Here is a 14,964-nt window from a genome sequence, read left to right as displayed (position 1 = left end):
AGAGGGCACAATCTTAGAATTAGAGGGTACAATTTCAAAACAGAGATGAGGAGAAATTTCTTAACCCAGAGGGTGGTGAAATTGTGGAACTCCTTGCCACGCACAGCAGTGGAGGACAGATTAGTGGGGGTGTTCAAGGAGGAGATAGATATCTAAATAGTCAGGGTATCAAGGGATATGGGGATAAGGCCGTGAAATGTGATTAGGTTTTTTTGCCCACCCCCCCCCCCCCCCCATTCCCCACTTCCCATTTCTTTTTCTCTTTTCCTTGGAGCAGACTCGATGGGCTGAATGGCCTGCTTCTGCTCCCTTGTCTTGTGATCTTGTGATCTAGATCCAACGAGGAGACATATAACGATGCCCGAAATAGTCGTGAGCCTGAAGACTGGGAGTGGTACAGGATTCAGCAAAAGTGGACCAGGAGTTTGACTGAGAGTGAAAGGAGAGTTGGGAACTTGCAAGGAAGGGAAAAGCAGGCAGTGAAAGGTTCGATAGGATGGAAAAAGTAAAGGATCAGTAGTCTCACAGTCAGTAACAGGACTATTGATAATGAGGAACAAAGAAATGGCAGAGAAATAAACAGATACTTTGCTTCAGCCTTCATGGAGAGGGTACAATTATCTGCACAGAATACCGTGGAAACAAGGGTCGAAAGAAAAAGAGGATTATAGGGCAGTGGTATTAGTTACAAAGTGCTGGACAAAGGAATGGGAGTGAAAGGTGATAAATCCCCAGGGCCTGATGATCTGCATCCGGAGTACTGAAGGGGAGGCGCTGGAAACCCCACTATTTATAACAGGAGGGAGAGAGAAAACAGGGAACAGTGGGGCGTTCTGTCGTGGGGAAACTGTTCAAGGCCATGCAGTTATGTTAAGTTTCAGGGAGGATGGGGGAGGGGGAGGCTCGTGTCAGTGGGCCCAAACCACACCTGTCATTGGTGGATACAAGACCAGAAAACTACAAGATATAGGAGCAGAATTAGGCCATTCAGCCCATCGAGTCTGCTCTGCCATTCTATCATGGCAGATTTATGTTTCCCTCTCAACCCCGTTCTCCTGCCATCTCCCCGTAACCTTTGATGCCCTTACTAATCAAGAACCTATCAATCCGCTTTAAATACACCAATGACCTGGCCTCCACAGCAGCCTGTGGCAATGAATTCCACAGATCCACCACCCTCTGGCTAAAGAAATTCCTCCTCATCTCTGTTCAAAAGGGACATCCTTTATTCTGAGTCTATGCCCTCTGATCCTGACTCTCCCACAACTGGAAACATCCTCTCCACATGCATCTACCAGGCCTTTCAATATTTGGTAGGTTTCAATGAAATCCCCCTCATCCTTCTAAACTACAGTGAGTACAGACCCAGAGCCATCAAACGCCCCTCATACATTAACCCTTTCACCCCTGGGATCATTCTCGTAACCTCCTCTTGACCCTTTCTAATGCCAACCCATCTTTCCATATATATGGGGACCAAAACGCTCACAACACTCCAATGTGGTCTGACCAATGCCTTATAAAGCCTCAGCATTACATCCTTGCTTTTATATTGTAGTCTTCTCGAAATCAATGACATTGCATTTGCCTTCCTGTTACTGACTCAACTTGCAAGTTAACCTTTAGAGAATCCTGCACTAGCACTCCCAAGTCCCCTTGCACCTCCAATTTCTGAATTCTCCCGTTTAGAAAATAGTCAATGCCTTTATTCCTTCTATCAAACTGCATGACCATACACTCCCTGCACTGTGTTCTGTCTGCCCTTTCTCTGCCCATTTTCTCAACCTGTCCAAGTCCTTCTGCAGACGCCCTGCTTCCTCACCACTACCTGCCCCTCCAACTATCTTTGTATCATCCATAAAGGCCATAAAGCCATCAATTCCGTCATCCAGATTATTAACTATAACATGAAAAGTAGCAGACCCAACACCAACCCCTGAGGAACACCACTAGTCACCGGCAGCCAACCAGAAAAGGCCCCCTTTGCCTTCTGCCAGTCAGCCAATCTCCTATCTATCCTCGTACCTTTCCTGTAATACCACGGGCTGCTCTGTTGTGCAGCAGCCTCATGTGCGGCACCTTGTCAAAGGCCCTCTGAAAATTCGAGTAAACAAATCCACCGACTCTCCTTTCTCTATCCTGCTTGTTACCTCCTCAAAGAATTCCAAGATATTTGTCAGGCAAGATCTCCCCTTAAGGGAACCATGCTGACTTCGGCCTATTTTATCACGTGCTTCCAAGTACACTGAACATGTGGAACAGTCGTTGTTCCAGTCCTCCCCGGACCCACTCCCTCAACAATTCTCCGGTACGTCAATGACGGCATCGGTGTTGCCTGCTGCACTCATGTATGACTCAACAATTTCATTATTTTGGCCACCCTGTCCTCACCATCCTCTGGTCACTCTCTCACCTTTCCCTTTCCTGAAACTCTCTGTCTCCATTTCAGCAGATTAACTGGACACGAATATCCATTTCAAGCTCACTGACTCCGACAACTATCCCAACTACTCTTCATCCCACCCGACTTTACCCCATCAGAGACACCCCTCGCCCCCACCCCCTCCATAGCTGAACAAACTTCTTTTGTCTTCTTCCCAGTTCTGATGAAGCATCTTGACCTGAAATATTGACTCTGTTTCTCTTCCCACAAATTCAGCCTGAACTGCTGAGTGTTTGCATCTCTTAACTCGTGAGATGGAGACAGAGAGGTTCAGAAAAGGAAAGGGTCAGATTGACCATGTTTTGTTTTAGGGCAGCTTCACTGTATCTAACCTTTCCGTGGTAGTGGGTAATGGGACAGTGAAGAGAACTTCACTCTGTATCTCATCTAGGCCCTTTTATTGGGACCCTGTAGAGGGAGTTTAATTCTCTGCCTAACCCATGCACTGTTTTCAAAAGAGGTTTATTTACATATTCACAGTAGTTACACTGTTCTCAGCTCACTCTTTACAAACACATTTAACTAAAACATCAAATTCAAACATCATCATCCCTGTCCAGAACACACCCAGCCCCAGCGGCACACACCAGTCAGAATGCCTCCAAGATGCCCGTGGACATCACGTGCACCCTCTGCAGGGACACCTGGCGATAAGTATAACCCCGGAGGAGGGACAGGCAGTTGGCTCAGGGAGAACCCTCGACTGCACACAGCCTAGACCCAGGACCAAACCTACGAATAGGTTTCTGACCGACTCACCTCCCTCCGCAGTGGGTAAATAAAGATCAGAGTGGTAGGGCTGGCGTGTAACCAGGACCAGCCCCTTCAAACAAGCAGAAGGAACTGCAACCTCATCACTCCATATACACAGGAAACACAGTCACAAGAGGCAGACAGCTGGGGAGACTGTGAACCATCTTAAAAAACTGTTGCACAGCACTGCTCTGTGCAACACACTCCATCCCAGTCCCCAGTGGAAACACAGAAACATAGAAAACCTACAGCACAGTTCAGGCCCTTTGGCCCACAAAGCTGTGCCGAACATGTCCCAACCCTCGAAATTACTAGGCTTACACATAGCCCTCTATTTTTCTCAGCTACACGTACCTATCCAAAAGTCTCTTAAAAGACCCGATGGTATCCACCTCACCACCGTTGCCGGCAGCCCGTTCCACGCACTCACCACTCTCTGAGTAAAAAACTTACCCCTGATCTCCTCTATACCTACTCCCCAGCACCTTAAACCTACGTCCTCTGGTGGCCACCATTTCAGCCCTGGGGAAAAGCCTCTGACTATCTACCAGATCAATGCCTCTCATCATCTTATATACCTCTATCAGGATCCACCTCATCCTCCGACGCTCCAAGGAGAAAAGGCCCAATTCCCTCAACCTGCTTTCATAAGGCATGCTCCGCTTTCCAGGAAGCATCCTTGTAAACCTCCTCTGCATCTTTTCTATGGCTTCCACATCCTTCCTGTAGTGTGGTGACCAGAACTGAGCACAGTACTCCAAGGTCTGACCAGGGTCCTATATAGCTGCAACAATACCTCTCGGCTCCTTAATTCAATTCCACGATTTATGAAGGACAATACACCATACCCTTCTTAACCATAAAGTCAACCTCATCCTATCCTATCAAAGCCCAACTTTGCATCCTATCTATGTCCCACTGTAACCTCTGACAGCCCACTATACTATCCACAACACCTCCAACGTTTGTGTCATCTGAAAATTTCCTAACCCATCCCTCCACTTCCTCATCCAGGTGTTTATAAAAATCACAAAGAGTAAGAGTCCCAGAACAGATCCTGAGGTACACCACTGGTCACCGACCTCCATGCAGAATACGACCCTTCAACAACCACTCTTTGCCTTCTGTGGGCCAGCCGGTTCTGGATCCACATTGCAACGTCCCCTTGGATCCCATGCCTCCTTACTTTCTCAATAAGTCTGCGTGGGGTACCTTATCAAATGCCTTGCTGAAATCCATATACACTACATCTACAGCTCTCCCTTCATCGATGTGTTTAGTCACATCCTCAAAAAATTCAATCAGGCTCCTAAATCAGGACTGCCCTTGACTAAGCCATGCTGACTATTCCTAATCATATTATACCTCTCAAATGTTCATACATCCTGCCTCTCAGGATCCTCTCCATCAGCTTACCAACCACTGAGGTAAGCCTCAGGTCTGTAATATCCTGGGCTATCTCTACTCCCTTTCTTGAATAAGGGAACAACATCCGCAACACTCCAATCTTCTGGAACCTCTCCCGTCTCCATCGATGATGTAAAGATCATCGTCAGAGGCTCCACAATCTCCTCCCTCGCCTCCCACAGCAACCTAGGTACATCTCATCCAGTCCCGGCGACTTATTCAACTTGATGCGTTCCAAAAGTTTCAGCACCTCCTCTTTCCTAATATCTACATGTTCAAGCTTTTCACCTGCTGAAAGTCCCACTACAATCCCCCAGATCTTTTCCTGTAGTGAAGTACTGACGTAAACTATTCATTAAGTACCTCCACTATTTCTTCCGGATCCATACACACTTTCTCACTGCTGCACTTGATAAGCCCTATTCTTTCGCCTTATCCTCTTGCTCTTCACATACTTGTAGAATGCCTTGGGGTTTACCTTAATCCTGCCCACCAAGGCCTTCTCATGTCCCCTTCTGGCTCTCCTAATTTCCTTCTTAAGCTCCTTCCTGTTAGCCTTATACTTCCAGATCTCTAACATTCCCTAGCTCTCTGTACTTTTCTAAGCTTTTCTTTTCCTTTTGACTAGATTTTTACAGCCTTTGTACACCACTGTTCCTGTATCCTATCGTGACTCCCCTGTCTCATTGGAACATGCCTAGGCAGAATTACAAACAAATATCCCCTGATTATCTGCCAATTTCTTCTGTACTTTTCCCTGAAAACATCTGTTCCCAATTTAATCTTCTAATTTCCTGCCTAAGAGCCTAATAATTCCCTTTAATCTAAGTAAACTTCTTTCTAGTCTGTCTGTTCCTATCTCTCTACAATGCTATCGTAAAGGAAATAGAATTATGATCACTATCTCCAAAATGCTCTCCAACTGAGAGATCTGACACCTGACCAGGTTCATTTCCCAATACCAAATCAAGCACAACCTCTCCTCTTGTAGGCCTATCTACATGTTGTGTCAAGAATCCTTCCTGAACACACTTAACAAACTCCACCCCATTTAAACCCCTCACCATCTGGACATGCCAATGATGTTTGGGAAATTAATATCTCCCATCACAACAACTCTGTATTCTCACAGCTTTCTAGGATCTGCTTCCATATCTGCTCCTCGATATCCCTGTTACTATTGGGCAGTCTATAAAAAACACCCAGTAAAGTTATTGACCCCTTCCTGTTCCTAACCTCCACCCACAGACACTCCGTGACAGTCCCTCCAGGACGTCCACCTTTTCTGCAGCTGTGACACTATCTCTGATCAACAGAGCCATCCCCCACCTCTTTTGCCTCCCTCCCTGTTCTTTCTGAAACATCTAAACCCCAGCACTTGAAGTAACCATTCCAGTCCCTGAGCCATCCAAGTCTCTGTAATGGCCACCACATCGTAGCTCCTAGTATTTATCCATGCTCTAAGCTCATCCGTCATGTTCACAATACTCCTTCCGTTAAAATAGACACATCTCAAACCGGTCTGAGCACGTCCCTTCTCTATCACCTGTGTATCCTCCCTCTCGTACCTACTACTCGCTTTCTCTGTTTGAGAGCCAAACACTCTTCCCCAGTCTCTCCAGTTCGGATCCTACCCCCCAACAATTCTAGTTTAAACTCTCCCCAGTAGCCTTAGCAAACCTCCCCGCCAGGATATTGGTCCCCCGGGATTCAAGTGCAACCCGTCCTTTTGTACAGTCATACCTGCCCCGAAAGAGGCCCCAATGATCCAGAAATCTGAATCCTGCCCTTTACTCCAATCCCTCAGCCACGCATTTAACTCCACCTCATTCTATTCCTACACTCACTGTCACTTGGCACAGGCAGTAACCTTGAAATTACTACCTTTGAGGTCCTGTTTCTCCTGTCAGGTCCTGTAAAGGGGGAGGACCCCAATGTAGAGAGACCTCACTGGGCCCCCCCCCGCGCTGCTGATGACACAATGGATGCCAAAGTGTGCCCGGACAGTGGTGACAGAGAGGATGTGTGGACAGTGCAGGAACAGCCCATACAAGAACTGCCTCCTTGTGGCATGGAACGGCATGGAGGGCATTTCAGGAGATGGCTCAAGTTGTGTGGGACAGGTTCCCAGGGAGGGTTTCGGGGCCTGTGTCTGATGAATTCTGGCCGAACGCTGGTTAGGTCGGTTGGAATCACTTGCTGTTCACAAGTCCTCTGGACACCTATTGTGACTGCCGGAGGCTTCGGCCACGAGCAGGAGTAGCGAGCAGCTCACTCCTCCATCATCTGGCCTGTCCCTTGTCCGGCCACTTTTACAGCCAAGGCATCTCCCTCTGCCGGTGGAGGAGAGTTCTGATGGAGGGAACCACGTCCGTGACTCTGAAAAGTCCCGATAAATGACAGGCAACTCCCACAGAGCAGAGCAGCTGATGCACCACTGTGTGTCCTCCTGAAGGCAGTGTACCTGGTGGAAAAAATACATCACCAGCACACACAGTCTCAGAAATCACACCTCCTGTTGACCTGCTGTGATGGGAAAATTGAAGCGGATCCAGGTTATCTCTGAGGCAGGAGTTGATTCATGCATTAACCAACCTCTGAAGCACTTCATTACAGTAGATGTAAGCGTACAGTAAACATTGAGGCAGGTCACCACGCTCTTCTTGGGCACCGCTGCAACAGATGTCTTTTTGAAGCAGGTGGGAACCTCAGACCGCAGAAGCGAGAGGTCGAAGATGTCTGTAAATACTCCAGCTAGTTGGACCGCAACAGATCTATAGCACTCAGTCCGGTACGCCGTCTGGACCCGATGCCTTAAACGTAGGGTCAGTGTAAACAGGTGAAAGTCAGAATGGTCTCAGTGGGTTGAAGGGCCTGTTCCCCTGCTCTATATCCCTGTCTCACTTTGGTGGTTCTGCTGTGGGTGGGGTACAGGGTACCCGGTACCTTGGCCACTGGACCCACCACAGGGATGTGCCTGCAGCAATATCAGTGGGAGTTCGACCGATTCTACCCAGACACAGAGCAACTGGGGTCACATTTGCAACCAGGGCCACAAAGGTAGCTACCTTTGCATTATTACCAACCCACAAACATGTCAGCACACAGTTAATCAGATAGGGAGGTGAATGTGTCTCAGAGCCCAGTGTGGGAGGAGTGGGTTTCAATTGCTTTGGCACTGGTGTCAGTACTGGAGAAGGAGAGAGCAGTTCCACTGGGACAGACTGGGATCAGAGTTCCAGTGAATCCAATAACTTGGGAGGTAGATTGGGCTTTCAACTAAATAAGCAGGGTTGGTTGGAGGGTCCCAATGGAGGGAAACCTGGAAGGTTGAAGAGGAGCAGCAAGGAAGTAGAGAGGGTGGATAACCAGAAAGAGTTCGAACTGAATTTGTCTAAATCTGAACAAACGACAGAAGTTAGGAGAGGTGAGTTCACCCTGCAGCAAAGATATAGTGAAGCTTCTGCCATGGTGTCAGAACAACAACCAAGCCCTCAGAGTCAGTAAGACAAAAGAGCTTCACCAAAGGAAGTGGGGGTGTGAACACAACTCTGTCCTCATCAAAAGAGCTGCTGCAAAGATGGCTGACAGCTTCAAGTTCCGAGACATCCACATCACGAGCAAACTCTCCTTCCTCCACACCAATGTGATGATCAAGAAAGCACATTAGCGTATGTAATTTCTCAGGCATCTGAGAAGATTTGGCCTGTCCACAAGGACTCTCTCCAAGTTCTACGGATGTGCTGCAGGAAGTACCCTGACAGGCTGCATTGCAGCGTGGAACGGCATCTGCTCTGCTTTGGCTTCCTTTTCCTTCAGCATCCTTTTTGCAATCCTTCGGACTGCACTTCAATCTTCACATGATTCTGTTGTTTTCCGCTCATCACTGTTGTATTTATTGTGACCATGTGTACTGCTTACCCTCTGAGCTCTACATGAGCAGGGAATTTTATTGCAACCTGGTGTATACGACAATAAACTAATTTAAATATGAAACTGAAATGTTACAGAGATTCATTGAAATGCACGGCAGTGGATAGGCAATGGTTAACATTGAAGGAACCAACGTTGAACCTGCAGCAGTTATGCCTTCCTTTCCAGAGCAAAGATATACAGGAAGAATGGCCCAACCACGACCAACAATAGAACCTGACGATAATATTAGATATAAAGAGGCAAGTAAGATTGCCAGATAAAGTAGCAGTTGAGAGTTCAGCAAAGAAGACAAAGAAATTGGTTAAAAAATCAAAAAAAAGTTTGAATAAACTTGCAGGGAATATAATAATGGACTGGAAAAGCTTTTTCTTCAAATGTAAAACGGAAAAGATCAATGAATTCGAGTGCAGGGCCCCTACACCAGAAACAGGAACAGAAAAATGGCAGTGGGATTAAGCAAATGATATGGGTTCACACACACATCCCCTGCTCCAGTGTCCCGTTGTGTGATCTGGGTTCACACACACCCCCTGATCCAGTGTCCTGTTGTGTGATCTGGGGCAGGAGGAGGAGAAGGACGTGCTGCCCCCTGAACCAGAATGATATTCAACAAGATCACGGCTAAGCTCTTATATCCCCACTTTCCTTGAATCCTTTAATATCCAGAAATCTATCAATGACAGAACCAGAGCCCACTGGGGAATCCCAAAGATTCACCAACCTCTGAGTGAAGAAATGTCTCCTCCTCAGTCCTACATTGCACATTTATTCTGAGACTGTGACCCTCCAGTCCTCGATTCCACGGGGGTGGCAGGGGGGAACCTTCCACACTTTGTCTATTTGTCTCCCTTCCAATAACTGTGTTTTAATGAGGTCTCCTCTCAATCTTCAGCACCCTGCAGAACAGAGGCCGAGTCTATTCCATTGCTCCTGATACGACAGATCCACCATACCATGAACCAGTCTGGAGAAGCTTCGCATTCTCCCTCTTCAGCATGCAGATCATTTTTGTTTAGCTTAGAAAACTGAAACTGTACATCATTCTCCTGGTGCAGTCTCACCAACGCCCGCTGTAGCTACAGTGAGGCACCTTTCCTGCTGGACTTAAACCCCCTTACAGTGAAGGCCAACATACCATTGGCCTTTATGGAATATTAAAGGGCAACAGGGAAACCACTCTCAGCCTTTCAATACGAGACACAAGAGACTGCAGATGCTGCAATCTGGAGCAACAAACTGCTGGAGGAACCCAGCGGGTCAGGCAGCATCTATGGAGGAAGATGGACAGTCGACGTTTCGGTTCGAGGCCCTTCATCTGGGCTGAAAGGGCAGAGGGGAGATGACCATCAAAAAAGGTGGAGGGAAGGTGTGGAGCAAGAGCTGGCGGGTGAGGGTGGATCCACTGGGGAAGCACGATTGGCAGATGGGGAGGGGAGAGTGGGAAGAGCGGGAAGAGCACCAGGAGCTAGGAGGTGAAAGGTGGAGGTGACAAAGGGCTGAAGATGATGGAATCTGATCGGAGAGGAAGGTGGATCACGGAATCAAGGTGGGGGGGGGAGGGAGTTGGGGAGGGCATATGGGAATAGTAGGGGAGGGGAACCAGTGGGAGGAGTGTGTGGGTGGTGAGGGTGGGGAAGGGGAAAGAGACGTGCTGATGGGGGTTGGGGTGAGTGTAGGAACTACTGGGTAGATAACAGGGAATTCCCTGGCGACCAGTCATTTTAATTCCCCTTCCCATTCCCACACGGATATTTCTGTCCTCGACCTCCTCTACTGCCAGGGACAGTGGGGGACCAGTTACTGGAAGTTGGAGAATTCAATATTCATGCAGTCAGGTTCGAGACTACCCAGGGGGTTTGTGAGATGCTTTTCCTCTCGTTTGCGTTTGGCCTCACCCGGCAGTACAGGAGGTTGAGGACAGACATGTCCTGTGGGAATGGGAAGGGGAATTAAAATGGCTGGTCACCAGGAGATCCAGACGGTCATGTTGGACGGAGCGAAGGTGCTCGGTGAAGCAGTCGCCCAGTGTCACCCGGTCTCACCAATGTAGAGGAGGCCACAACGGGAGCACCAGATGTGATAAAAAAAACACCGGGGAATTTGCAAGTGAAAGACTTCCTCACCTGGAAGGGCTGTTGATGGTCCCTGATGGAGGTGAGGGAGAAGGTGTAGGGACAGGTGTGGAACCTCCTACAGTTACAGAAGAGAATGGCTGTGTGAGAGAGGGATGGGTGGGGAGTCACGGAGAGAATGATCCCTGTGGAAGGCAGAAAGGGGTGAGGAGGGTACGATGTGGTTGGTGGTGCGATCACATTGTAGCTGGAAGTTGTGAAGAATGATGTACTGGATGCACAGGCTGGTGGGGTGATTGGGGAGGACCAGGGGAATTCTCTCCCTGTTCTGTCTTTGGGGGGAGTGTGGGCGGTCGGGGTGGGGGGGTGTTGAGGGGGGGGGATGGTGAAGGTGAGATGTCTGCTGGGGCAGACTGTTCTGCCTCAGAGAGGGGAGGTCAGAGGGGACGGCGAATACACAGCAGAGGTTGGAGCTGGGCTCAGGGGTGGGGTAGGGAGCTCAGAAAAGCTGAGGTGGTGGGAAGAGAAGGGCTCGGAGTGGGGAGGACGAGGGTAGGCAGTGGATTAAGAGACCAAGGAAGCGAGGGGAACGGTGGTGGGATGTGTGGTGGAGGAAGAACAGCAGGATTAAGTGGCAGGCTCGAGGGCCTAGCCTGGAGGCAGCCGGGACAGGGATGGAAACCGGTGTCGATTGTTACTTGCCATCACATGTTAGCTTTCAGTGACTGGTGCACAGGGACACCCAGAACCTGCAAACATCAATATCTCCCACGTTGTCACCGTAAAAGAAACTCATTATAAATATTTTCCATCAAAATGACCTCATGGTTTCTCACATTCTACCATGTTTGGGCCAGTTCGCTTGACTGTATCCCCTGAAGCCTCTTTCTTGGATGTCTAGTTTTGTCAACTGGGCTACTGACCAACTCAACAGTCTCTCTGCAGAGCACCAGGGTGCCCGAATGTGGATGTTGTTAACCCCTCTTCACCCCCTTTCTGCCACCCAGTTCCTCCCTCCATCAATCCTTCCCACCCAACTTCCCCATCATGATCCCTTCCCTTGAAACTCCCCTGGATCTAATGGCAGTTCTTGGGTTCTGAGGGGTCCTGGGCACGTGTTCTCAATTCTACATCCCTTCCAATCCTTCCCTATTCATTGAGCAACCAGACATCCGTTTCTCAGAGCTCTGTTTCTGGAATTAGCAGCAGGGTGGTTGTGTGGTTACAGACTGACGCAATCCTCTGTGCCAATACCCACTGATAACCAAGCTTCTCTCGTTCTGTATATAACCCATGTCCTGGACAGGAGCAGCAGATTGGCTGAGCCTAACCTCTGCTCTCCCTGCCCTGGTAGTGTGGGATCCCGAAATGTCCCAGTCCAGAAAGTAATAGAGAACCTGGAGAGGAGGTTGGTGAAAGACAAAGACTTGGTCTGAATACAACTCACAGACTGAGACGAAGAGAGTCAGCCAGGAAGAGATTAGCAGTTGACCGGTCTTCATCTTTCTCAAGAAACAGTCTCGTGGCTGTTGGGCTGCACAAAAGCTTCTTCTCCTTGCAGGTAAGTTGTGGTGAGCAGTCACTTATGTGACAACAATGCAGAGGAACAGGGGCGAGATAGACACCCAGTCTGGAGGAGGTGCGATCACAAAGCAGAAAAGCCACAACGCTTGACGTCAGGAGCCAAACTCGAACTGTCTGATGTCAATTTTTCTGCAAAAGGAACAACTGACCCTTCCCCACCCACCCCAAAGAACAACCATAAAAGCAGGAGAGGACATTCGCCCCTCATGCCTGTTCCCTCTCAGTAAGACCGTGGCTGATCTTTAACCTCATCACCACTGTCCAGACCAAAAATACATCGATCTCTGTCTTAAATACTGTCTTGGCCATGCATCCGGGGAGAGATTCCAAAAATTCAGTGCTTCTGGGTGAAGAAAATTTCTCCCCATCTCTGTCCCTGAATGACTGACCCCTCACAGGCTAGTCAGATGAGCCACCGCCAATGAAATCGAAACACAACAGTTCAATCTGACAAGAAAATAGAATAAGAATGGAGGGTTTTGGGAGCAGAAGCAGCAAAATCTCTGGAAACGAACCATCGGAGAAGTGGATGACCCCACGCTGGAAACGTGCAGATTATGTCGGGATTAGAGGAACGCCTGCCAGCGTGAGCTCCTATTCCCAGATATTACCGTTTCTATTCTTTGACTGTTCAGGGAGGGTCAGAGATACTGGTGGGTGTGCGCACAGATATTTAGCTTAGTACGACTTGCATGTTTGTTTTTAACTGAACCAATGAAGGTAATTGTCAGTTTAATACAGATTCTCTCTGTGCCGAACCAATCATTGTTGTTGAGGGTGAAGAGCTGCAGCAGGATCCCACTGGTAACAGCGCCAGTGTACACAAACACCCGTCAACCATTCCCCTTTCTTTCCTTCCACTGAGCCAGTTTTGATCCACTCTGCCGCTCTCTCCCCCGGGTCCTGTGGACTTTTACTGTATGCACCAGACTGACCTGTGGGACCTGTTGAAGACTTGAAAGTTGTGATGTGGGTCCGTTTTTCTCTCTCTGTGAGGTAACTGTCTCTTCTTTGCCTTGACAGTCTGTTGGAAGAGTGAGCACAGTGAGAGTTTGGAGATGTTTGTTTTATTTATCAAAGAGATGATGGGTCTGAACGCCCAGAGCCCCTGTGGAGGTCGGGAGCTGCTGTCAAGGTGTGATGAGCTGGTCCTCACAGTGAACGTGTTTGGTCAAATGCTGCATCAGATGGCGGCAGGATGTGGTTGAGGCAGTGAAGCAGAGAACGGTGCAGGGAGTCCAGATGTATCTGAAGTGAGAGAGAAAAATACATACAGGGCAGCACAGTGCCACAGCAGGTAGTGCTGCTGCCTCACAGCTCCAGCACCCCGGGTTCTATCCTGACCTCCGGTTCTGTCCATGTGGAGTTTGCATGTTCTCCCTGAGAATCTATGGGATACCCTGCTATTTCCGGTTACCTCCCACGTCCAAAGACCCGCAGGTTGTTAGGTTAATTGACAACTGTAAATTGCCCCTAGTGTGTAGGTGAGGGGTAGAATCTGGGGGAGTTGATGGGATGACGGGAGGAATGAAATGGGATGCGTCTAAATTGGTGCCTGATGATCAGTGCTCACTCAGTGGATCAAAGGGCCAGTTCTGTGCCGTTTGACCCCACAGCAAACTGACAAACAGAAGCCAGAATGAAGGGACAGGCAGTCAGACAAAGAGCTTTATGGATGGATGCAGATGCAAAGATATTCTCAGTGAGAGAGACTGAGAGCTCGAAAGACTGGGGAAAAGAAAGAAAGAGAGGGAGGGAGGGAGGGAGGGAGGGAGGGAGGGAGGGAGGGAGGGGAGGTTAGTGTGTTCTCATTCAGGGCGTGGACAAGCAGAGAGTCGAGGAATGACCACGATAGACAGAAGGGTCTTCACATTCACTCAACAAGCCCCACGCACAACTTCCTGCTTTATACTCAGTCGATCATTAAGATCAGGTCTTGCCCACACAAGCAGCAATGAGAGAGGCACAGAGCAGGGAGGGGTCCCACCACAGAAAGAGCTTCCACATTGTGAAGCTGCATTTGGTGCTTGGAGAACAGAGATTGGTAACAAGTCGAAGTGAAACAGCAGGAACTGTGATAAGGGAACGGGCAACACTGTTCCACACAGAGGAGAGGGGAGGAACCGTGAACTTAAACACATCCTACCACTCTCTCTGTCTTCACCCACAGCATCGTCCATCTCTCTCTTGTTCAGCCGTTCTCATAGTTTCTACCAGAAGATCTCTGTCTATCTGCCTTTCTTATCTCTCTAAAGTCTCTCTATCCACATTCCTCTCTCTCACTGTTCCTTTGTCTGAGTGTCTCACTCTCTCAGTCCTTTGTTTTCCTCTCTCTCTCCACACACACACACACCCCACACCCACACACACGCACGCACACACACACACACACACACACACACACACACACACACCCACACACACACACACACACGCACACAACCCACACCCACACACACACACACACACACACACACACACACACACACACACACACACACGCAATAACACACAAGAGTAGGCTACCTAGGCGCTCAATTCACAACAACCATGGGTGATCCACCCCAGGCCACAACCCCTGCCCCAGACCCCTACTGCTGTCCCCACCCCAGAACAGATCCCACCACTGACCTATTCCAGACCCCGTCATCTACCCTGACGCCTCCCTTTGGATCTTTCAATAAGATCATCCCTTGTTCTTCTGACTCCAAAGATTACGGATCCATCTGCATCAGCCAATCACGATGGGACAAACCCTCTCATACCAGG

The 14,964-nt window shown here is 48.9% G+C and overlaps 1 protein-coding gene across 1 annotated transcript in view; it reads left to right on the top strand.

The window, feature by feature from the left end:
* Positions 1-13,403, top strand: part of LOC127581059 (uncharacterized) — a 119,487-nt gene extending 106,084 nt beyond the window's left edge. Inside the window, exon 5 of the mRNA XM_052035121.1 lies at positions 13,219-13,403. Within this exon, the coding sequence (XP_051891081.1) occupies positions 13,219-13,403 (185 nt within the window). The remainder of the gene's footprint in view (positions 1-13,218) is intronic.
* Positions 13,404-14,964: the final 1,561 nt, after the last annotated feature.

Source organism: Pristis pectinata, chromosome 20 (assembly GCF_009764475.1).
Source record: "Pristis pectinata isolate sPriPec2 chromosome 20, sPriPec2.1.pri, whole genome shotgun sequence".
Classification (NCBI taxonomy): Eukaryota; Metazoa; Chordata; class Chondrichthyes; order Rhinopristiformes; family Pristidae; genus Pristis; species Pristis pectinata.
The sequence above is the reverse complement of the archived record's forward strand: the minus strand, read 5'-3'. Positions and strand labels throughout refer to the sequence as shown.